Source organism: Terrapene carolina, unplaced genomic scaffold (genome assembly GCF_002925995.2).
Source record: "Terrapene carolina triunguis isolate 2854851 unplaced genomic scaffold, T_m_triunguis-2.0 Scaffold130, whole genome shotgun sequence".
In the NCBI taxonomy this organism is placed as follows: domain Eukaryota; kingdom Metazoa; phylum Chordata; order Testudines; family Emydidae; genus Terrapene; species Terrapene triunguis.
In genome coordinates, this window is record NW_020664481.1 from 22,213,132 (window position 1) to 22,238,694 (window position 25,563).

The 25,563-nt window shown below is 41.6% G+C and overlaps 1 protein-coding gene across 1 annotated transcript; it reads left to right on the plus strand.

Annotated features, from left to right (window-relative positions):
- Positions 1–25,515, plus strand: BBS2 (Bardet-Biedl syndrome 2). The gene is made up of 16 exons (XM_024197199.2): positions 1–225; positions 1,732–1,857; positions 2,150–2,212; positions 4,238–4,315; positions 6,269–6,373; positions 7,741–7,827; positions 9,153–9,288; positions 11,549–11,688; positions 12,529–12,676; positions 13,210–13,381; positions 14,475–14,604; positions 16,020–16,151; positions 16,966–17,103; positions 17,580–17,692; positions 19,132–19,280; positions 20,742–25,515. Exons 1-16 carry the CDS (start codon positions 49–51, stop codon positions 20,846–20,848), a joined length of 2,001 nt encoding a protein of 666 aa, XP_024052967.1. The 5' UTR covers positions 1–48; the 3' UTR covers positions 20,849–25,515.
- The last annotated feature ends 48 nt before the right edge of the window (positions 25,516–25,563 follow it).

Consider the following 25,563-nt stretch of genomic DNA (forward strand, 5'->3'; position numbering starts at 1 on the left):
TTTATTCATAATCCTCATGCCCGTGGCCAGCATGTAAGTGCAAATCGTATGATGCAAAGCAGCCAGGATTCAGATATTTCTCTTCTCAACATTAACCAGGGTGTCAGCTGCCTAACAGCCGGAGTGCTGAATCCCCAGCTTGGCTATGATTGTCTTCTAGTTGGAACACAGACTAACTTGTTGGCTTACGATGTGTACAACAACTCGGATTTGTTTTACAGAGAGGCAAGTTAATTTCACTCTTAGTCTTCATGTCTTTCTTTCCTTCTTTCCTATAAACCTGGTTAGGAGTCATAAATTCTAAGTTAATTTATTCAATTGCCGTGCTTTGCTTTTTGCATATCAGTGATATAATTAGATTCAGGACTTTCTGAGCAGAGGACTTGCATGTTTTGAAAATCAGTATTAAATTTTTAAGAGGACAGTCTAATGCTAATGTGACACATTGTCTGAGAGCGAGTGAGGTTTTTTTTTTTTATAATATGCTATACCAGTTGCAAGTCAAAACTTAAAAGCCTTTGAAAATATTCAGAGCTGAAATAAAATCATTAGAGTAGAATTATATATTCCAATCTGATATCCTAACTAAGTCTGCTTGGAACAGTATTTTGGAAAAGCCGAGAGTTTATCACTGACTCACAGATTTTGTAGGAAACATTTAAAACCTTACATTATTCTGGGCATACTATTCTTTATTTTTCAGTTAAATATCTAAAACTAGTTCATTAAATATTTCACCATTTTCTTTGTTTCTTTTAAAAATAGGAACAGGATAATAATAATTTTAAATTTAAAAAAAGACTAACAGGGTGTGCGAGTGGGGAAAGGAGTTTGTACATATAAGATTAACGACCAGCCTGAGTAGTTGCAGACTGACCTTATTGTAACCTTCATCCTAGCCAACGTGAGTAACTGGGTTGACCTACCTTAGTACTGTAACCTCTCCCCATTGTTTGTTACTCTCACTTGTCTCATCTTATAGTTAGGCCCCAATCCTACCCTTGAATCTGTATGGCCACAGGGGTCAACCCATGGAGATTTGATTACAAGGTCAGGGCCTCCTATGGCCTCCATCCCCCAATGAGATGCTAGGAGTGAAAAGGTTTGCCCGTGCGCAAGTCTCATTCAAGTCTACAGGCCTTTGCACATGCCTGGGGGAACACTTGCACAGATCTCGTTGTCAGATTGGGACTTTAGATTATAAATTCTTTGGGGGCAGTGAGCATGTCTTTGCTAAGCACTTCACAGGTAACACTGTTTTGGGTATGATAAAACAAGAGATACTAAAAATGTAACAGTTCAGGTTACTTTCTCTTACTCCACTACAGTGGATGTAAACAGAGCCAATTTCGTAAGAGTACATGGAGTACATGCTCAGTAGGTTATAACGAGTGTTAAACATTATGAAAAACCCTAAAAGTTGCATTTTTATCATGAAGCCGTAGAAGTGACGTACATACAACCTTCATCATGTACAGTTAAATACAGCACAGATTTTGCTGTTTATATTTGAAGTTTGCAGTTGGTTATCTCTATTTTGTTTAATTTCTGGTTATTGCTTCAACCTTTTAGTCTACAAATACTTTATAGTAACTGATGAATAACTTCTGAGTTATTACATACAGTATTAAGTTAATGTAATGCTGGATGCTTTCTCTTTGCATGTACAGTATGCATATGTATATCTGAATCTTTGCTATGTTTCTATATTCCTTTAATGTTTCTCTGCAGGTTACAGATGGAGCTAATGCGATAGTGCTTGGAATGCTAGGAGATATTTCATCTCCTCTTGCTATTATTGGTGGAAACTGTGCTCTGCAGGGCTTTGATCATGAAGGAAATGATCTTTTTTGGACGGTAAAGATACACACAGTCCTTTTGATGCTGCTACAAGAGTATTTTTGATAGATCAAAATTATGTTTAATAAAATCAATATTAATTTGATTTTTGAATAGCTCAGAAATCTTTCTTAATTTAAGATTCATGATAAACTATGTGTATTTGTAATTTATTCAGTAAATACAACAATTTGAGCCTGAACCAACTATATTCTAATAGTCTTTGTTCTCTTGGCAACTCAGAACATAAAAGTAGTTGTCATAGGCTAAACTAGCATAAGTATTGATGACTCCTTTCTTTTAATTTTAGGTTACTGGGGACAATGTTCGTTCATTAGCATTGTGTGATTTCGATGGTGATGGGAAAAAAGAGGTTGGTTTATTTGTGGATGGTTCTTCTGTGAATTCAGCTGTAGTATTGTCCTGCGGTGAATTTATGTTGAAAGAAAATAACTGAATTATCATATTTGACTCCTTTCTGTTGCTGGTTAGATTTAACTCTGCTTGGAGCTATAGTTCTTTCTTAGGCTCTGATCCTGCAAACACTTATGCACGTATTAAACTTCACTGTGACTTCAATGCAACTAGTCATAGTGACATAAGTCTTTGCAGGATTTGGAGCCTTGCTTTGGATGTGTTGATCACTAATCATAATTCTGAAGCAGTTCTTTGCAGTTTACAGTGTGTATTTTCTCCCAAATCCAATTAAATATATGTAAAAAATACATAAAGCGGACAGATTGCTGGACCCCCTAATGACTGATATATTTAGATATCGTTTAAATGGCAAAGAAACCGTTAGTTAGAAACCATGTTATTCATTATAGTGGACAATTGTAGAAGTGTATTACAAATAATCTCATTTATGGTTGAACTTGTTTTTGATGTAGCCATTCTCAAATCCAATCACAGTGCACCTTTTCAATAATGACACAATGATTAACTGTTACCCACTGCATTGGTGTAAGACTGAAAATAATTTTAACAAGCTTCTTGCTGTTGGGACCATGTAAGACAAGGGTAAGGAAAACTGTTATGCCCAGCTGGTGCAATTGACAGTGTGTGTATAGGCTATTACATCAGTGTGCAAACTTCTAGTTTCTAAAAAATGGCGTTTCTGTCTCTTATTGATCTTTGAATTTTATAATGATCACTTCCTCTTTCCTCCTTATTACCTGGGAAAACCTCATTTTTAGTGGGCTAAGGACTTGTACCATTGTCCTGTGCATACTACAGATGTAATCCAAGTTTCTTCTGCTTACCCATGATGCAGTCTTACAAATATACAGACCATTCACCTATAGGGGTCTCACTGAAGCAATCTATTTGCAGGATTGGTGTCACAGTCTCACTTCTCTTCCTCCATCTTATTTGCGGGAACTGAGCAGGCTGATGGACAAGTAAAGCCATGTACTAAGCAATACTGGAGCTGATTCTAGGCTAGCAAGGTCCAGTGGAGAAGGGCACCAGAGTGGGGGTTAGAACTGAATTGTATTCTTGGCTCTGCCACTGATTCACTGTGTGACCTTGGACAAGTCACTCAACTTCTCAGTTTCTATAACCTGGAGGTGATGACATTTGCCCATATTTGTAAAATGGTTTTCCACATTGCCTTCTTTAACACTCCCTGCTCCAACAAGTCGGGTGCAGGAAAGGAACTGAGAAAACTGAGTGCATGAGCAGTAAGAACCAGGGCCCAAGTCAACATTGTCCTGCACCTCATGCAATCATTTACGCTAAATCAGAATGGTAGCATTTTGCACCCACTTTTGCACTGGTGTAAAGCACTAAGGTGCAGGGCAACAATGAACTGGACCCTCGAATTAGCTGATTTGGGGTCAGCATAGAACAAGAGGCCTTTGAATGTGGGATGATCAGTGCTATAAAATAAAATGGCATTCATCTGTCTGCTCATATGAGCGTGGTTAACGCTTGGCATTGCAGGTCATGATCTATTTGAATCCACATGGCTCTTAGAGAGTTGCAACTCAGCTGCAGATTCCCTACCCCAATACAGAGGATATAGTTTCTCTTATGTAGGTAACTACAGTTATGAATGCTAATACTGAGTTGTGGACAGTGAGACCAGACTATATCCTGGCAGTACTAGAGTGCTTTTCCTCATCCTTGCCTTAGGTATTTTAGTATGTGTTCTTAGAGTTTACACTGCCAAAACAGATGTAAATAATACTTGAACAAAAAGAGAGTCTGTGGCACCTTTTGGTCTCAAAGCACTTTACAAACTTTTCATATCACCACTAAATACTCTTGAAGCCTGGGCCTAGCGTATTTGTTTACTCAGTAAAAACTTTCTGCTTGCCTCTGAATTCTTGTGTGTCTTTGTTTTTTGTTACTGTGAGTTAAATAAACTATTTTAAGATTCTTTCTTTCTTTTTAGCTTCTTGTTGGGTCTGAGGATTTTGACATCAGGGTTTTTAAAGAAGATGAGATTGTGGCAGAAATGTCCGAAACAGAGGTAAATTATTTCTAAGCAGTGTTTATTGTATGGTCAGATGGAGTACAAAATATTGCCCACCATAAATCTACAGTGGCTTAGCTTTACTATGATGACCAGTTGAGTTAATTATTTAATCTTACCTATTTTATTAGCATTTTAAAAGTTACAATTTAATAATGGATTTAAGCCATCTGGAGTGTGATTTTTGCTGTGCCGTTTTACAGATAGTCTGCCAGGTTTTAAAAAGAAAATATTGTTTGTCAGAAAATTAGGGCGCCATCCAACCACCCTGAAGTCACTGGAATGATCCCATTGACGTCAATTGGCTATGGATCAGACCCTCAGTCAGAAGCTGTAAACAAGAGAGCTCATTCAGTTACAATATTTTCCCCAAAAATCGTAGGATAGGTAGGGTCAGATCATGGCTAAGAAGTCAGTGCCTGTATCTCTTGGGCAAGAAGTTCAGTAGTTAATAAGACAACCTCAGTATTTTATGTTGGTATTGTCTCAGATTAGTGGCGCAAGATTTTTCTAGAATGCATTGACAGAAACACGAGTAAGCAGCTTGTGGATGCACAAATACAGATTAAGCAAGGTTACATTTAAAAAAAAATCATGCTGTATGGACATAACTGAAGGTTGTTTGTTGTAACCAGGTCAGATAAGAGTGACATGCAGCAGTTAAAAAACATGGCTGCACCTGTAGCATAGACAGGGCCTAAATTACAGTTGTGGGACAGGAAGGCTTTTAGGGAGGGAATGTGTATGGGTAGAAAGTAAAAGGGTGTGGGGTTGTCACTCTTCAGTTTAGTGTCAGAGAGAGGATCCCCACTATTAGGGATTAGTTGCTTTTAGGGGGGAAAAGCGCCTTGTGGTTGAATTTAGGAATATTCTTAATTCTGTCATTTGCAGTGGAGTGGGAAGGACACCCTAGAGACTTCCCTCCTCGAAAATCTGAGGAGAACTGTATTGTGTGAGGAAACTCGCTGCTGGAGTTAGGGATAAAAGGCTTAGCTACTAAACCACTTATGAAAGAGCTATTAAAGCTAAAGAAGAACAGTTTTGTTAGATGAGGGTGGCTAGAATTAGAATTTAACAGGATATCCTGGCCTGGAATATTTTATGCCATTTGTACTTTTGAAATAGTTAGGTCTGGCTGCTAGGTTAGCTGTTTTCAGCACTTCCCAGTGCAGCAAGACCATGATTGAGCTAGCAAAGCTGTGTAGCATTCAGCAGAGAATATCTGTTAAAATGCCTAAAGCTGGTCAATACCTGAAGCCTGCATACCTGAAGCCAGGTATTTAATGCAAAGTTATGTTCTGGAGTAATATTGTGATTTATAGTTAAAGGGGAAATTGTACGGAGTTAAGAGTAGATCAAGCTCATACATGATTTATTTCTTAACCTACATGTTTTAAAGCCATGCTTACAGATTCCTTAAGAAGCTTGTTCTTATCTTATAGTTCTAAATTAAAGGGACACTCAACATTCCACAAACTCTTCCTTGGAGGAAGGTAAATTCCGTGCAACATGTTTGCATGATGGCTTTTATATAGTGTACTCATTTTAAAAGACTGCAGTGTTCTGTTTTTTTAAATATTATTTGTGGTCCATAACAAACCAATATGTAACCTTTTGGTGATGAGTATATGGAGTAGGAGTAGACGGGTTTTGTCTAACCAGAGCGGGTCAAAATGACACCATGTTATAAACACCAGTGACCACAGGCATTTTCTCACTGACACAAAACTTTTGCCAAAGAATCTTAGTAAGAAGGATGAGCCCATAGTGATTTTAAACTAATCTTTGGTATACCTAGTGTAGTAATGTTCTTTAAGGGGGAAAGTTATCCCCAATTAAATAATGTGTAAAACAGCTAATTTGGTACAGAAATTGCATGCATTCTATTATCAGTTACTTTAAACTCTAGAAGTAGAGATGCATTCTAACTCTTACATATTCTTTTTTCAGACTATCACTGCACTGAGCCCCATGTATGGCAGTCGATTTGGCTATGCCCTATCCAATGGTACAGTAGGAGTTTATGACAAGACAGCCCGCTACTGGAGGATTAAAGTTAGTACAATCAAATACGTTCTAAAGAAAGAAATTGGAATGTTATGGCTGCAATTTTCAAAGTCAACTTGCAGATTTGGGTACCCGGTTCCTGTTAATTTTAATGGGAATTGGGTGTCCAAATCTCTTGGTTTTGGAAATCTCAGCCTATGTGTACTATGGAACTGGTTTATTTTATATGTATAAAATGTCACTATACAAAATTAATAGCACATCAATTAACGTCTGCCCTGCTTGGCCAATTGCTATTGGACTACCCATTAGGACTGCAATCATATGGGGGATTTTGAGTTCCTTGTTCATACTGCATTCATTCAGTGGAGATACTGTTGACAAATATTTCGGAGGTACAGTCATTTTACATGGCATTTGTGAGGGACTTGCAGCATTTTCTGTAACTACATCAGTGCTGCTGGCAGGTATGCTGGTGATCAGGAAGTAAGCATGTTTGTATTACTATTCTGCCCACAAAGGAGGTGAGAGGTCTCACATAATAGCTTCAGTATGATTTGTGTATTGGTTACAATGCCCAAAGATAAGGCTTTGGGAAAGGCCAGATAACAGAATGCTGCTGTTCCCAAGACTTCTCTGAACACAGGTTGGTCTCCTATCTTAGGATTCCACCCACCTTGCACAACTTGACATGAGATTGTTTCGATACAAATGTGTTTCTGTTTGGACTGCTGTTGATTTGACCAAATGAAATGTGTTTTAACAAGAATACAGCAAACTAAATGATAATGGACAGGTGGAAATACCTACTAGCTCATCTAGTCCATTTCCCAGAGATCAGCACAGGATTGTTCCCTGCACAGTATGTTTCCAAGTGCTCTACCCAGTGTAGTTTTAAATGTCTGAAGTAATGGGGCTTCCCCAAGTTTCGTTGAGGGACTGTTCCACAGCCTAATAGATCTTGCTGCTAGGAAGATCCTTTCCAGATACTCAGTTTAAATTTCTTATTGCCACTGACTGGAGCAGTTGTGCTATTAAAAAATCATTTGGAAATGATTTCCTTTGTGCTAAGGGTATTTCCCAACTGCAAACGAGATTTATAAGAACTCTGGGACTGTAACTCTTGTCTTGGAGAATCAGGCTCTTGTACAGTCCACTGTTTTTGTGGGAAGAGGTGGGCATTGATCATCTTCTTGGATGGAAACATATTGGAGGGAAAGATTACATCCTTGGAGAACACTGGCCTGTATCTGTAATGCAGGTGCTCAGATTTCAGAGGTACATGATTTATAGGTACGGATGCCCTGACACTCTTTTAGGAGACATCTTGTTACTCCTGTATATAATCTATATAGATACGTACTCCAGTACCAATAGCAATAGCTTCATGCATTTGTTCTTTGTTTTTTCCCCAGTCTAAAAATCATGCAATGAGCATACATGCATTTGACCTTAACTCTGATGGAGTATGTGAATTGATTACTGGATGGTCCAATGGGAAGGTGAGTTCAAATGGAGAGAAAATGAGTAGCTGTGAATCGAGAGATTGCATTTGGACAAAGCTGTTTAGTTGTACAAGGCTGAACAGAGAAACTATTCAAAAGACTAGACTGAGCTCTGAAGAAATATTACAATGAGCCTAGCTCAGCTTCTGAATACCCTGTCAAATACTCCATCATTTACAGGAAGAACAGTCCCCTGAATATTTTCAAAATCAATCGCTACGGTGTAGGACGTTGTTTCTGTGGTAGTGGAGATTGCAGAGTTCTTCTGAGGTGCTACTTCCAGCTCTGTATATTGAGAACACCCTAGTATCCTTCTCCCGTGTTTCCTGGATGTTCTTAAATGACAAATGAAGGAAACGTATTAGATAATAGAGAAGGTAGCGTCAATCTTAACTGTGGAAGGGTTATTACCGCTCCATAATAAATCCATCATACATTGGATAATATAATTAATATGTAAATTCATTATATAAAACTCAATTCCGTTCCCTTTTAACCCAGTTGCTTAGCATTGTCGTTTGCTAGAAATGGCTGATTTAGCTGCCAGGTCTCCCATGGACACCATTTGCCAATGTTTTCTTGTAAATCTACACTCCTTTCACAATGTCTTCTTTCATTATCTCAGGAGAATTTGATTTCATTTGCCTCAGGTTAGCAACCTAGAGCACCAGGATTCATTGGAACCTTTGGTGTGGAGCTGCTAGACTTGATACAACATTGTTGTGTAGGAAACCTCAACACACTTATTCCTCCTTTGTCTAGTCTTTCATTTACAGTATCCTCACTGGTCATTGATTTGAAAGACTCCAGCTCCTAGAAAAACATTGCTGTGTCCTGTGCCTTGGAAGAGCAAAGCTATGCAGAACTGAAAAATCCCCCCATGGAATGATCATTAAAGGTCATGATATTTGTGCATAAAAGTAACACATTTCATCAGACAAAGACTATGAATAAGGCTGGAGACTGTAAATGCTGCCTTAAGGTTACTTATAGTTTGGTCCTGTCATTGCTGCTTCAATAGTATGTATCACCTTGACAGCACAGGCTTGCAATTCCCCTCTTTCTTTCTCTTTTTACTTTGCTCAGGGGAAAGCCTGTCTGAGGAGCGGCTCACTTTTACGTGTGTGTCTGGATCTGTCATTTCATTGCTAGTTAATTTTTGGTGGTGTTTTCTTTATCTGATCAACGGAGCTGCAAGTTCACCTGCAGTTCCATAAGTGCAGCGGGATTCCTCAGTTAATGTCCCAGAGTGCTGCATAATTTATCCAGTGAGGTTAGCTTTCATTTTCATCCTGTGTCTTGGGAATGTTCTTCTTTTCCAGGTTGACGCACGCAGTGACCGAACTGGGGAGGTCATCTTTAAGGACAACTTTGCTTCCTCAATTGCAGGAGTGGTAGAGGGGGATTATAGAATGGATGGTAACACCCAGTTAATCTGCTGTTCAGTTGATGGTGAAGGTAAGAGCATGAAAATTCCTTTGCAGCATCAGTGTATTAGTTTAAGCTAAGCAGAAATGCCAAGAGCGTTACCCACAAAGCATTAATACTAATACATTCTATTGTTATGATACCTGCTAAATGCCTTTTGAGTTTGCATGTATTTTTGCTTGCCAAATCTGTCATCGTCCTTTGCAAAATCCAGGGAATAGAAGGGTCAAGCTTTCCACAAACAAGATTTTGAATACTGCCTCCTGGACGATAAACAATCAAACCTGTTTTCTATATGATGACCTGTGGGCCTACAAAGTTCAGTTGCTTAGCAGAAGTGATCTTCCACTAAGAGTGAAGCAGAATTGTACTCCATATATGCAGGGATACTTCAAGCCATGCTGCTAAAATTGAATGGCGAGGGAAAAAATAAATATGTGCGGGATCTCTTCAGCTTCTTCATGATAGATAAAGAAGATCTGAAAGAGGTTTATTTTTTAAAAATCTGTATGTTCTTGCTTGTTTTTTTATTTAGCAATTTAGGAAATAACAACCTTGTGTTTTATGGAAGACAGTGTGGTTGACTGGAGATCTTGTAAACTTATATCGTCAGATTCTAAGGAAGTGAAACTTAGTTGAGATGGGAGGTATTTTTTATTCAAACTACTTAAATAAATTTTCTCAAACTGAATATACAGATAAGCATGGGGGTCAAAGGAAAAGCTCACAGGTGACTGTCTTAACCATCTGAAACCCGCTCAGCAGTAACACATGAGCCCGGCACAACCTATTTGGAACACAAGTCCAAACATATTAAAGAAAGTAGCACAGCATACCACTCTTTATGCGTACTCCTGAGTGCTTTTACCAGACGTCATCAGGAGAACCCCCTGCTTATGTTTGGGCATGTAAGCCTTTTTTTGCTGCGGAGTAAAGAACCAATGAATAGGGCCATATTAATAAGGCAACTTATCTTAAATAAGCCCTATAGGTTAACATCATAGGCCTTGATCCTGCTCTTTGAGGCATGGGCTGCTGTCTTGCTGCATGTATTTATATATACACAATACATGGCAATGTGGGATCCTTTATTTTCATTGGAGCCTCTTGGTACTACTGTAGTACAGATACTAAATGATGATAATCCTGCAATCAGGTGCATGTGCGCAGAACCTTACACCCTCACAGGGCTTCATGCAAGTCATTGGGGCTCTGCATGGGCACAAAATCCAGTCATGCTGAGCCAGTTGCAAGATCACGGCCATTGTTCTTCTGTCTTTCAGTGTTCCCTCTCTCCCTCCCTCCCTCCTTCATCTGAATTGAATTGTTGACCACAAAGGAAATAATGTGGGGTGTGTGTTTCTCCTTCTCATTGGGGCGGTGTGCCTTTAAACTCAGAATCACATTGAGATTTTCAGCTTCCCCATACCTTTTTCTTGGCACTGCACAGTCAGGCAGAACATTCAACAGGAGCGCTGAGGATTTCATCTTCTCTTACAAACAGAACTAACAGAAAGGACAGGGAACAGACCTGTTGTAAAATGAAAGGCCTTTGCAAGCAGTTCTGTGGTTCCTAGCTTGCTACTTGAACTCTCCTGCCTCAGTATCCCCTCCCAGATTCTTGGGTGCAGGGACTCCCTCTGGATCCTGCCTGGCTGGATCCAACCCTCCGTTCATCCTGACCATTATGAAACAAATCTTAGCCCTGAAGCTAAGTCTCCCTGAGCAAAAAATAGGAGCTAGGTTAGGAGGGTTGGCTAGCTCGAATAGATGGAAATGGCGAGTTGCATTCATACCAAGACATTAACAAGAACACTTGGCCCCTGTAAAATTCCCAGACAGAAGCTTGGTCAGGATGGAGTAATGTTGAGAGTTGCTTGTAAGTGACTTAAACCTCACCTAAACTAAACTAACTATAAAATAAACTAAAAGAATTCAGAAAGAGAGATCTACATTGTTCTGCTACTCATTCTGATCAGTGAGAGTCAGCTTGAAGGAGGCAGGAGACACTTTCATGGAAGTCTCCAAATGCACTAGAAGTCATCAGTGTCCCTTTAAATGTCCAGCCACATTGTCATGGTAAGGATAGTGGGCCATGTCCTCAGGTGGTGTAAATCAGCATAACTCCATTTACTTCAGTGGAGCTACCCCCATTTATGCCATCCGAGGGGCTGACCCGATATTATTTCTACAGTCGATCTGTTAGTAGTGATTCATGCTGCAAAAGTGGAAGTCTAGAGATTGCTGCTAAAGACTTGCTTGAAATGCTCTGTGCTTTACTTTTGTGCAGTACGTGGCTACCTGCCAGGAAGCCAGGAGATGAAAGGAAACTTGATGGATACCAGTGTGGAACAGGATCTGATTCGGGAGCTTAGTCAAAAGAAACAAAATCTGCTGCTGGAATTACGAAACTATGAGGAAAACTCAAAGGTACTTCTCAAAACAAGATGTAGGGCCTGACTCTGGTCTCTCCCCCAGACCCATAGGCTGTTAGAAGAATTAGAGTGCAGTGACAATGTACAATAGAGACATCGGATGCAACAGGCCTGCTCCTTGCGTGTATTCAGCGCCAGCTCTTCTTACTTTAATACCTAACGTTTTCCCTACTTTTTTACTCTACTGAATACATTGGCTCTGCAGAGCTAATGGAGAGGGAGCTGGATTCTCTTCTGGCTCAGGTAATTGAATGATTAACTTAAGTTCTGATTGCAGGATCTTTATTGTTGGTAATGCATGGGTGAGAAGAAGAGGGCACAGAGGTGATTGGGTGGGAATCTGACAAACGGCTGTGGTTGGGAACATGGGCAGAGTTCAGGGGATCAGGGCAACCTTGACAAATGGGGGATATGTAGCAAAGGACAGAGTTATGTTGAGCTTTGAGAACAGGCAGAAGGAAGAGTAGATCCATGCTGTAGGTGTAATGGTTAAGGCCTGGATTCAGCAGTGCACTTAAGTATGTGCTGATGAAGTATGTGCTGATGTCCCATGGGACTTAAGTATGTGCTTAAAGTTTAGGGTTGCCCCAAGCAACCCCTCTCATGCTTTCCTAAAGAGAATCGCAGTTGGCAACAAGGCATTGTATAAGTCAGATTCACCCAAGAGCGTTTGAGGAGAAGCCTAATCAAAACATTCTTCACAGATGTTTAAAATGTATGAAGGCTGCTGTAATAGATCCCTTCCCGTGGTGGAGGGCTCTTGGCTGTATCTTCAGAACTGCTTTAATGAAAACCTTGCTTTTGTGATGCTGAGCTGGAAGTGTGTGTTTTGCAGCAGGCTGAACTGAGCGCTCAGGTGAACGAAGCTGACGGGCAGAGGGGAGTGATTCCAGCTAACACCCAGCTGCAGACAGCCCTGTCAGTGAACCTGGGCTCTGACAGTCAGGCTGCCCACGTAGAGTTGTGTATTTCCACATCTAATGGTGAGAAATAATTTGCAGCTGATGATGATGGCTTCTTGTAACCTCACATGCAAATGTTTTGGTGCATTTAGCCAGTGGTTTGCCTCTCCCTTAGTTAGTCTGTCATTCTCAATTTCTTCTGTCTGGGTGCCTTCCTTTCACAGAGTTTTGAATCAACCAATATTCCATCCATCTGAATAGGTTCTTCTGTGACCCTCATCACCACGGTATCCAGAAGTCTTGTTAGCTCCTTACTGCCTGTTCCTTCTTCCATGCAATTGATACGTGAAGTGAAGTAAATTGGTCTTGCTGATCCCTGCCGCCTTCCTCATGTCACCTGTAGGAGTGGCTAGAGAACAATGCAGCTGTGTGCCAACCTGAGGCTGAGCAAACTGCCAAATCTGGGTCTCAGCATGGAGGCTAAATGTCTGTAATCCAATATCTTCTCCCCCACTCTCACAGAAAACCCTCCCCTACTTAATTTTGAAAGTGAAGCAGAGTTATTGCCAGTGGAGAACTATTAATTAATAAACCACTTTCTCCCCTTTCCTAAGACACAATGATCCGAGCCGTGCTGATCTTTGCTGAAGGGATATTTGAAGGCGAGAGCCATGTGGTTCATCCCAGTCTCCAGAACCTCTCGGGTCGCATTCAGGTTCCCCTTACTCCTCCCAAAGATGTCCCTGTGGATTTACACATCAAAGCCTTTGTGGGTTACAGAAGCAGGTAAGGTTTGCAGTATAGTACAGCGTCAAGCCCCATTTCTGACGTCAGCAGCGTTTGGTGTGAAACGTAGCAATGATGTAGCCTCAGTAGCTTTCTGTGCCCTTGCATGGTAGAAGGTCTGTGACAAGTACAGTCGTTAATTTCTTCAGACCTAGTTCCTGTGCATTCTGACTCCTATTTAAAAGAGAATTGAAATGCTTCTTTAGAAACACAAATGAGATGCCTGATTTCCAGAGGTGCTAAACACCTGCAGCTCCCAATGACTTCAGCTGAAGCCGTGAGTGCTCAGTACGTTTGAAAATGGAGGCTTAATTTGCATCAAGGGTTAGATATTAGGAAAAACCATCTGACTCTAGGGGTAGTTAAATGCTGAGATGGGCTTCCAAGGGACGTTGTGGAATCCTTGTCATTGGAGGTTTTTAAGAGCAGGTTGGACAAACATCTGGCAGGGATGGTCTAGGTTTACTTGGTCTTGCCTCAGCGGAGGGGGCTGGACTTGACCTCTTAAGGTCCCTTCCTGCCCTACATTTCTGTGATTGCATATGGGCTGTTCTCTGTCAGCTGCTGACTGTCCTCAACTCCCTTTGACTTCAGCACAAGTCCTGGATCCATGTTTGAGCGCAGAATTTGTACAAATCACTATACAAATAAAATGCATCTGAAGTAACATTTGAGAATCATTTTGTCTTTTCGTTTGCCTGCCAAGACCAGAGTTCAAGGTTCTATTTCCCCTGCTCCAGCTAGTGGTATCTCTACCAAAAGCGTAAGGCATGGTTGGACTAGAGCTTCCTTTACTGTTTCAGGGGCCATCAATCCACTGCAGGAGCAATGCAGAGAACTGAATTCAGGGGGTTCCATTCATCTTTAATGTTACTTTTAATAAGTCTTAATTGTATTTGTTAATAAAAAGTCTCCAGTTTTATATCTTCTGTGTATAGTCCTTATGAATATTATATTCATTGCAGGGATTGTGGTGACAGAATCTGTGATGTAAAGTGAATCATCCTGAATTTGTTAATGGAAGGGTGCAATAGAAAAATCACTGGTCTGTTGGTAAATTTCTCTCTCTCTTTTTCCTTTGGATTCCTTCCAGCACACAGTTCCATGTCTTTGAACTGACAAGACAGCTACCCCGCTTTTCAATGTATGCTTTGAGCAGCCCCGACTCGGCCCCTGAACCTCTAAGCTTTGTTAACTTTACCATCAGTGAGAGGGTACAAAGGGTGAGTTTATGCTCTGCATCTTATTTTCTGGTTCTGAGTACAGTTGCTGCTTTTGTATAAGGTGGAGAGTTTGTAATTAACTTGGGAATCCCTAGAGCAAAGGGAAATAATGTAATTTACTCCACTACTATCAATAAGAGTCTGTGTTTAACAGCTTACCGATTGAGTTTATGCTTCTTCTTTTTAAATGCTGGCATAGCAGAAACATTCCCAGAGTTTCTATGCATCTGCAGGAAATAGCTGCTTAAGCCCAGAAGTTCTAGTAGTTACTCGTCCCTTCATTGTACTTTATCTAGTAGAACTTGGCCAGCTTGCACTAATGGAAGGGCCCCGGAGTGAATGACTGAATTCTGTAAATTAGCAAATGGGGAAAAGTGCAATAAAGTATCTAGATAATTCATCTTACTTCATGGGTTCAATTCAGCTCAAATTCATAATGGATCAGGAAATGTTCTGTAGTGTGTCTTGGAAATATGGTGGGATGGCAGCTCGCTACAGCCTGGGCTGAAAATTGGCCAGTTCTTGGGAGTGGCTTAGTGAGGCTCTCTAGCGCATACGTAACTTTCGTTGCATAGAAATTCCTGGGACAAAAATACTTCTAACTTGGTGGTTGATGGCAGATTGATCAGATGTAATACTCTTCTCTAAGGAAAACTTTCTGGCCTTGCCCCTCTGAGCTCCATCTATCTTAGGTACTTCTATGGCTTCCGTTACGTGAGCGTCTCACAATCTGTAATGTATTTAGTCTCACATCACCCCTGTGAGGTAGGGCAGTGCTTTTATCCCCATTTTACAGATGGGGACCTGAGGCACAGGGAGGCTAAGTGGCTTGCCCAAGGTCACACAGGAAGTATGTGACAGAGCAGGGATTTGAACCCTGGCCTTCCAAGTCCTAGCTACTGTCTTAACCACTGAACAATTCTTCCTCTGTCAATTTCTTCTTATGTATTATTTACATTAGTGTAGCGCCTAGGAACCTTGGTCATGGACCCAATGTGCTGGGTACTGTACAGACACAGAACAAAAAGATGGTGCCTGCCCCGAAGGGCTTATGTGACTTTCTTACATACTTGATTCTCTTATTCATAATATTATACAAAATCATGCTTTGAACAGCCGACGTATAACATAGCAAATTGTCTCCATTCCACTAGGTGGGAGAGAGCAAAATTAATCATGAGTCATCCTGTCCTGTCCAGTGGGGGTGCTGTGATCTTAATAAACTCCCAGTTCTGTTTTCTAATAGAGACACTTTATTCCACAACCCAGAGTAGGATTGTGCATATGATCACAAGATGCTCTGAGCTGGGTGCTCTGCAGCTCTTGTCTAGTGTATCCCATAATATCCACTAGAGCAAATATATTGCAGACAGTTTCTCCATGGGAAGGGTTATGTTATGAATTAATTTTTCTAGGTTGTCATGTGGTTGAACCAGAGCTTTCTGTTACCAGAGGATGCAGAGCTCCAAAGCGCACCTTTTCAAGTCTGTTTCACTTCCCTGCGTGATGCAGGACAGCTGTGCATAAAAATCAAACCCAATGGGGAGGTAATTTTTACTCTTACCGTACTCTATTTAGCTCTAATCTTATCAAAGAGCAGTGGAACTGGGAGGAAATGCCCACATGGGAACGTGAACAGGGAGCCAAGGTACAAAGGGGAGGAGGGACCAAGCCATTAATATTTCCACTAGCTTTACGCTATTTCTGTCCAGCTAAGAATGGTTATATTTAGTCCAGGAGTGCAGGAGCCCGGACTATATGACCTCTTGAGGTCCTTTCCAGTCCTACGATTCTTTGCTCCTCTGATTATCATAGCATCAAAGTGTCTCATGGTTTTATGTGACTGCACAGGCAGATGAAATGCTAGTGTTTTAAGCAGGATATTGTCCTCAATGGTAGTGCCCACTTTCCTATCTGGGAGTAAAATTCCAAGCTCAGCCAGTGATATGGACAATACAGCGTGGTGGCCCTTCAATTATGGTGAAATTCACTCTGGTGCAGAGAGGCAGAACAGAGGCTCTCCACCACTTAAGCCCTATTTTAAGGGCTTAGATGGGATGTAACTAGTGCATGATCCTTGTGCTGGCCCTCTGCATAGCGATGCATTTCTCCCTTAGGTCCTGATCCAGAGTCCCCTGAAGTCAGTGGAAAGATTCCCGTATACTTCAGATCTCGCCCACAGTGCTTAATTCTAGCAAAATGTAGTATCAGATTAATAGGCCTTCCAATGGAAATCTTGCAGTATTAACTGTTTTGAGCATTAGGTTGAATATGCTGCAAAAGGGGTCCTATTTAATGGTTGTGAAGGGAGAATTTTGAAGAGAGGGGAAATCTGAAACGTACTGTTTTTATACCTGTTAGATTTCTATCAGCACGGATGATATAGATCTAGCCGGTGACATTATCCAGTCAATGGCCTCCTTCTTGGCAATTGAAGACTTGCAGGTGGAAGCAGATTTCCCTGCGTACTTTGAGGAGTTGCGGAAAGTGCTAGTTAAGGTGAGGAGGCACCAAGCATGTCTAAATGGGGGTTGATTTGGTGGTGGATGGTGGCTTCAGGATTTGATGACTTTTTCTCTCTTTCTATGTCTAAACTTTCTGTGGCTTTCTGCCATGTAAACCTGCAACCATGGCTTACTGTGCTGTGAATTAGAGAGGGTGACAGCCCCCCTTTTCCAAAATGTCTTGTTATCCAAAACAGGGTCAGGTCCCCTCCTAGCTGTTGATGATTAGGGCAATTCCCTCATTCTGTAAACTGGCCAGGAAATTCAAAGTCCATTGAAGTTGATGGTGTGAATCAGGGAGGTCAATAGGCCCTGAAAGTCTCATCTAGCCTTCCTCTTCCTGGGTAAGGATCCAGGCGGAGGGATAGGAAGCTGTTCCCTATTAACTTGGTGCAGTCTCTACCTTTCAAAGCGAAACTCTCCGATTTGCATGGACTTCACAAAGTGCTTGGGTGTCTTTACTCTTGATAGGTGGATGAATTTCATACAGTCCATCAGAAACTCACTGCCGACATGGCGGACCACTCCAACCTTATCCGCAGTATGTTGGTACGAGCAGAAGATTCACGCCTCATGGGAGACATGTGAGCAGCCATTGCATTTCTGTATAATTCTCTGGCTCTGGTGGCCAGTCATAGCTTTTTGGTAGAGAAGAGCACCTTTAGATAGAAACAGCTGCGTGGATCAAGGGTGCATTAAATCTAGGTGCATATTATTTACACATGATCATTGTGTTCTTGACCTGTTCTTTAGGCTGAGAACCAGCAGGCGGATGACTCAGTGCGGGGCGGGCAGTGTGAATCAGCTGTGAGGTAGTGTTGTCAAGCTCTCAGCTGGGCCAGAGGGAGTCCGTTGTGTGAAGAGGAAGGGAGCAGTAGCTGGGCAGGGTGGGGAAGGACTCTGAGCAGGAGGCTGAGGAAGAGTTTGTTCCCTGTATTTTCAGGGCATTAATCTTTTGCTCTGAACAGCTCTGTCCTCCTGAAGCTAAGGGCTAATGTCCACATCACAACTGTCTATTGCAAGCAGTCGACAGATCTAATGCAGCTAATGATCAGCAAGACTAACTCTTCTGGGGAAACTAACTCCTTTTCCCAGAGCTTCCAGTCACTAAGAACATACATAAGAACAGCCATACTGGGTCAGACCAAAGGTCCATCTAGCCCAGTATCCTGTCTTCCGACAGTGGCCAATGCCAGGTGCCCCAGCGGGAATGAACAGAACAGGGAATCACCAAGTGATCCATCCCCTGTCGCTCATTCCCAGCTTCTGGCAAACAGAGGCTAAGGACACCATCCCTGCCCATCCTGGCTAATACCCATTGATGGACCTATCCTCCATGAACTTATCTAGTTCTTTTTTTAACCCTGTTAGTCTTGGCCTTCAACATCCTCTGGAAAGGATTCCACAGGTTGACTGTGCGTTGTGTGAAAAAATACTTCCTTTTGTTTGTTTTAAACCTGCTGCCTGTTAATTTCATTTGGTGGCCCCTAGTTCTTGTGTTATGAGGAGTAAGTAACACTTCCTTATTTACTTTTTCCACACCAGTCATGATTTTATAGATCTCCATCATATCCCCCCCTTAGTCGTCTCTTTTCCAAGCTGAAAAGTCCCAGTTTTAGTAATCTCTCCTCATATGGCAGCCATTCCATACCCCTAATCATTTTTGTTGCCCTTTTCTGAACCTTTTCCAAGTCTAATATATCCAGTATTGAGGAGCACAATGCTAATGGGGGGAGGGATGTGAAAAAGAGAGAGAGAGAATAGAGTAAATATATTGAGTGACTTTGTTTTCCTGGTGTAAGTACTGAGGAATAACATATATGACTAGCTGTGGAGTTATATTGGATACCCATCTATCTCTGATGCATTCAGCCTTCTAGCTTCAGACAACTTGAGAACAGCAGGTAGCCACAGTAACCATAGTAACTAAATATTATTGCTTTTTTACATTAACAAAACATGAATTGTCGCCTGGTTTCCTTGTCCCTTGAGTCTCCCTTGTCTCTGTTGTTCATTTTCACAGGAGAAATATGAAGAAACGGTACATGGAACTCTATGATCTTAACAGAGATTTACTTAATGAGTATAAAATTCGCTGCACCAACCACACCGAGCTGTTAAACAATCTCAAGTCCGTAAATCAAGCTATCCAGCGAGCGGGGCAGCTGCGTGGTAAGTCCAGGGCAGGGTTCTACTTTGGGGACTCCATTTTTGGCTCAACAAGCCAGGGTAGAGAATGGCACGTCAAAGAGCAAATGCAGGATTGTTAGAGGTTGACTTGAAGGCCAGATACATTTTGCTGTATGGTCCAGGACTTAATAGTGGGAATCTTGCTTCAATTTTCAGCTACAGAGGAATATGAAATCTCTCCATACTTGTTTAAACTGTAGTGTTACTCTCATTTTTAAAAGACAAATACAAATTATCTCTACAAGGTATAAGAGATATACCCTAATCTCAAGGGTTCCAGGAAATGCTGTTCAAAAGTAGGTAGACTTTGGCCCAGATCCTGCAAATTGCACTGCGTGGCATTGGGGTCAGCCTGTGCAGAGCAGCTTGCAAATTAGCACCTCTCTTTCTATTGCCCATGAAACTTGAAACTTCAAAGTATGGCTAAGTACAGAAAACATACGGGAGCTAAACCATAAATACAGTCTGAAAATCAGTCCAAATTCTCTTTCTAAACCCTACCGTACATTTATTTTTAAGCTTTGTCCAACTTGGTAAGTCATCAGCCCTATCACTATTGACACGTGCGAACTCAAATTCGATAGCATATGTTCTGAAAACATGGAGGTAGGTGAGAAATTGCTGGGCTGAGGACAGAAATTCAATATCAACCCTCATTTGTTTTTTTCTAGTTACTTGGCTGGAAGAAGCCCCAAGTGCAGTCCCTCGGTATTTCCATGACACTAATTACTTGCTAATGAACTGACCAGGAGTTGCTGGGCACCCTAGATTCTTAGGAAAGGCAGGGAGTTATGGGTGCTCAGCATGTCTTTGGGGCAACAATTCAAAGCAGTTATCAGCATTTTGAATCGTGTGAGACTTACTGCTTTTATTAAAACCATTTTTACAATGTAACATTAAAAGTTAAATTTGAATTCTTCACTTCTGGCCCAGAAGTTTAAAGGAGGACACTCTCAGGTTAAATCAGACTATTGTAAAGTTTACCTACATTACTAGCAACACCTTAAATTATTAAAACGGACCTTTAAATATATTTTAGCTTTTGCTGTTGTGTGGTTTCTTTATGCTTTTCTCCTTGTACATGCACAAGCACAATGTTCCAGTTCTTGCTTTGCAAATAGGGAGATACTTATTTAAGCTATTCGGGGAAGGAACTGTTTTACTGCATGTTTGTATGGTGCCTGCCACGATGGGGCCCCAGCCACGTTGGGGCTCCAAGGCACTTTTGTAATACAAATAATAGCCCCCCCCCCTTTGACGTGGAATTAAGAAAAAGGGAAAATAGTCCTACTGTTTTTTTTTTTATTTAAAAAAACCCAAACGACAATTTTTTTACAAAATCTAAATTCTGAGAGACCAGCTCTGACCTGTAAATGTCTATTTAATGTCTCATTCAGTTACTTAAATATGTTAGTGCTGATTCTGTGTTTTTTTTCTTTCCAGTTGGGAAACCCAAGACGCAGGTGATCACTGCGTGCCGGGATGCCATTAGAAACAACAACCTAAATATGCTCTTCAGGATAATGCGAGTGGGGACTGCATCCTCGTAAAAGGGGAATAGTGACTGCCTGGCGATGGTACTTCCTTACACCAGGTGATCCTAGACAAATGAACAGATGTATAGGAGCAGATCCCCTGTAGTACTTTGTTTCCGACTGTTCCCCAAGTAAGCCGTTGGGAGACAAAGGCAGGGAACTTGATGTGTAGCAATGTAAAGGTACCAATACTGAGAAGCAGTTATATCAGCCTGCAGCCCCACTATAGAATGAAGTAAATGGAAAGATAGTCCGCTTTTTTTTAAAGTAAGCCATCAGTTGGGATATGCTACTTTGGAGGCTAAAGGATAGGAAAATCTATGGAGAAAGGCTCAGAGTTTTAAAGTGCAGATGTGGTATTTATGTAAGTCACTCAAGACACTTGTATAGTCCTGGAATAGTTATTTTTCTTACTGTAACTTATTTATGGAATTTAATATATTTTGCAGTTATGGTATCAGCTTTTCCATTAAAAAAACAGAACTGTCAGACTTTCGCAGTATGTGTGTTCAGTTGAAGAGATGCAGAGTTATTTTTGTTACTTATTTTATGTTCATGAAACACATTTCAGGTTTTGCTCTATAATTGTCAGGTATTTTGATCACAGAATATACCAAGCAAGAGGCATGTCTATTAATACACTACCCTTTCAGCTCAAAAACCTTGAGTTCAGAGTGGGTCTAAACCAAAACCTTGGCTCCTAAGGCACCCTTACTTTGGGGTATTCGAGATCCATAACTGATTTGTGCAGTTTGCTCCTACCCCTAGTTATCAGCTGCTGACCTGTGCAGCACAGAGCTGCTCTATGTCAGTGAATCCCTGGTTTCAGCCGCTCCTTTCAGGACAGGTCTCACTGGGAAGGCCAGGTGGGAGAGGTGAGGTGAGGAGTCACTGCAGGCAGAAGTCCCAACTACAGCACCCCTTGCTGGCTTTATAAAAAACAAGGAAATTAACCAGTTCCTAGGTTCCATGAAGCTAGGAATTGGTCAGTTTTCTAAAGTTAACACTTGAGCCTCACTTTGCTTGGTGGAAATTCCACCTCCAACTATTCATTCTCTGCAACTGCTGGATAAAAGAGCACATGCTGAGTGGGTGGGGGCATGTATTTTATGAAGGAGCAAACTGATCCTTGGTAGTAGCACGTGCAGGAATAAAAAGGGGAGCAGGGAGAAGTATCTAGGTACAAGAGGTAGGGAGAAAAATCTCTTGGACTCTGGCACAAAGAACTGTCAGAAGAAACAGTATTTTGGGCCAGTATTAGTTAAAGGTGGGTTTAAATAATGCAGTAGGATGGTGGATTGGAGTGTAAATTTTTATGCCAAAGCGGATTTCTCCTATGAGCTAAAACAGTTAATTGATGTGCCTGACCTGAATTGCATCCTCAGGATCTGTTTCCTCATGCTGCTTCAGCAAGCCTCTTCCCTGTGTAATTATCAGTACCTGCATACAACAGGGCAGGGAGAGAGGTGTCCCTTATCTCTGTGGGGTTATATGCGCACCTGGAAGGGGATTCTTGGATAGCTCCTCTGTAACTAACAGGCTTCTTATGCAAGCTCTGAAATAGAGACAATGGTGCATCATCCACCATGGGGAGGCTAGGGAGCCCATAGCTGGCTAAAAAGGAAATTAATTCTTGAAATCTGTTTTAATCCTGAGAACGGCCCCTGTCATTAATACATCCCCCTCAGTATGAATTGTGCTGGCAAACACAAATCTGCCATTTCTGATTAACAGGGTCTAATGAGCCACCCATTCCATTCTGGGTTGGTGAATTTTAAAACTTTATTATGGAGCAATCTCTAGGGTTAATAAGTCTTGGGAGCTCCGCCAGCCACTGTATTTGGAGGAAAAGATTCCCATAGCTCCAATCTCACTTCTCTTGTTCTACTTGCCAATTCCTCATGCTTGATTAGTTTTATAGTGAGTGCAGTTTGTTCAACAGCTAGACAGTGGCTTTGAGCAGAAGGCAGACCATGTTGTTGTAGCCAGACATGCTGATTATCAAAGCTACATACCATGCACTTTCACCCCATCCTGCCTCCATTTTTGTATCTGTGGGCAAGCTGTATTCCCGTAGCATTGTCAGTTCCTCAGTACTAATAGTCCAGATCTGTACCTTGGCCAATTCCCCACCTGTATTTGGTACGAAGACAGGAGATTTGATACTTGCTGTAAGAACATATTTTGAACTCCTCTTGCCTAACATCTCTTATCCTAAAGGATGAGCCAAGCTATGCAGCACCGAAATAAAGCGACTCAGCTGGCATGCCGAAGTAGGCAACAGGTCAAGATAAGAAGAGCAGCGTTCAGTGGAACCTGCAGTGACCTCCAGGAATTCATAATGCTAGAATGACACACTGGTCACTACATGCACGTGTGTGTGAACCTATTAAACTGTACTGTGGCTTCGTAACTGCACAAGGGACTAGCACTTCTCCACACCCCAACCTACATTCCACCCCCATATGAGAGAACTCTTGGGAAAAACCTGGCAAGCTTGTCTTTAGAGCACAAATGTTTCTCCCCCCCCCACACACTCTCATACAGAAACCTGATGAGAAATTGCACCAGAACCAGTGCCCTCTTAACAGGAACATCTACGCACGAGTGATTTTTCAGTGTCTCCAGTTAAGTTTCAGCTTGGGGGAAGTAATTAGAACTGACAATTGACAAAAGGTCATTCAGTTCCAGTACTGACTTCTCCAAGTCTGAGGATGCTGTGCTATCTTATTCCTCGTTTCAATCAGGAAGAGATGTAAAATCAGACACCCACTATGATGTGTGTATGAATGAGGATTGTTTGTTTTTTTTAAGTCTCCTTCACTCTAGGCTATAGCTACTTTGCTCTGTCTTGCTCCATAACAAAGTGGTCCTTTTGTTGTCAGCTACTTGACAAAACTGCTTCCATCTAGTACAAATGAAATTGCTGCACTGCCAATGCTTGAATTACCCAGAAGCCTGGTTGTATGTTTCTCGTGTCAAATGCTGGACTCTTGTCTCTTCTGCAGTGGAGGAATCTGGTGAGGAGCCTGAATGTCCTCTTAGAATCATTAGTCTGAGCAATTTAAATGTTGCATAATGGTTTATTGCCTGGTATGTATCCCTTCACTGCAGCTCACAGCATGTCCCACTTTGTTCATGTAACTGCTAGTCACTTGCATCTTTTGTTCTTCCTCTGTGTCACTCTTCCTACTCCCTTCTGGGGCATGGGTACGTTTCACATTGATGGTATCTTTCTTCTGAGGATCAGTGCATGTTACAAGCAGGGCCAATTTGAACTACCTTGCCAGAATTTCAGTATCAGAAAACAGAGCCTGTAGCTAGGGATAGTTGCTGTATAGTCTTTGTCAAGATTAAACAAAATGTTTTTTTTATTTAAACATGAGCTAATGTGATTTAAAACACCACTTAGAAAATCCTGTATACAGTAAATGCCAAGTGCCTGCCTCCTGCATTTCAAGTAATCTTGGGACTTGTTCTTTCCAGCACACAGCTTTCCACCCCAAGGCCCAGCTTACAGGGAGCAAGGGGAGCTGTTGATTTTGAGCTCCCTCAGTGCCAGTTGTTTCTAAAGTTATTTTATGCCATACAGCTGAGACGCACCGATATTTCATAGAGCACAGAGGTTAGTCTATCTAGTACAGCCCTTGGAGGCTTGTTTCCCTCCACTGCATTATCTAGGCTGGTTTCACACAGGTTCAGCTTCTAGCCTATCCTTTGGGAGGCTATTCCACAGACTGCTGGAACTCAGCCTTAGGAGAAAGTAGTTGTTACACAGAATAATCAGCCTTTCACTTCTATTTCCAATGCCTGGCTGCAGTCTAAACCTTTCCTTGTACTCTGGGTGCTTGCAGCCCTCACATCCTTGTAGGTGATGATGTGCTTCTCCCTTGTATTTTAAGCCACCTGATCAACTTTCCTTTTATGCATGGAAAATTGCACTGCACAGTAGTTTCAGCTTTGGCATCTCAAAGACTGGACAGAATCTATTTCTCAAGGATAACTATAGACCAGGAAGTGATATCCAACACGGAAGAAATGCAGTTTGGCTTGGCATTTAACCTAAAGTACCCATTCAAGATTTGGAAAGTGTCCTGGCCTCTATTAGGATTTGTTTCTAGTTTTATACTCATCACAACTGGCTTAAAACAGCACCATGGTTTAAATGTTCAAACCAGCTGAGAAAGCCTTTTGGATTATTTTTTTCTAAAAGATCTGCTATAGGAATTATTTGGGGGAAGTTCTCTTGCCTGTGTTATACAGGGGGCCAGACTAGATGATCACAATGGTCCTTTCTGGCCTTGGAATCTATGAAACCAGTCTCTGCCTTGCACAGAGAAACCAGATCATGAAAGCAAGTTAGTTAATTACACGAAGCTCTGGCTAAAGCTAGATCATGTGCAGAGAGCAAACTGCTCGTTGTGCTCCAGCACTTCGCCATTTCTGAGCCCAATAACAGTCCTGGGTTACATACGCCGAGGAAGTCACAGATCTCCACAGAAACTGGGGGGTTGGGGGGTAGCAGGCTCCCTCCCCATGCTGCTTCATCCCACACCGAGTCGGTATGCGAAGGCATGGACGTGCATGTTTCTCTCCCACCCCAGCTCAAGCCCAGGGGCTCTATTCCATGGCTTAGATGGATTTGCAAAGGCATTAATTGCAGCAAAAGCACACGTGTGTAAGTCAGTTACTACTGAAGGTGCAAAACAAGCTCAGCACCAGCGTGTGCA

Excerpts from the sequence above, each read along its gene's own strand:
- BBS2 (XM_024197199.2), top strand. The coding sequence starts at position 49 with ATGATGCAAAGCAGCCAGGATTCAGATATTTCTCTTCTCAACATTAAC. Across the intron at positions 16,152-16,965 it reads AAATCAAACCCAATGGGGAG|ATTTCTATCAGCACGGATGA; the intron begins GTAATTTTTACT and ends TATACCTGTTAG. Across the intron at positions 19,281-20,741 it reads GCGAGCGGGGCAGCTGCGTG|TTGGGAAACCCAAGACGCAG; the intron begins GTAAGTCCAGGG and ends TTTTCTTTCCAG.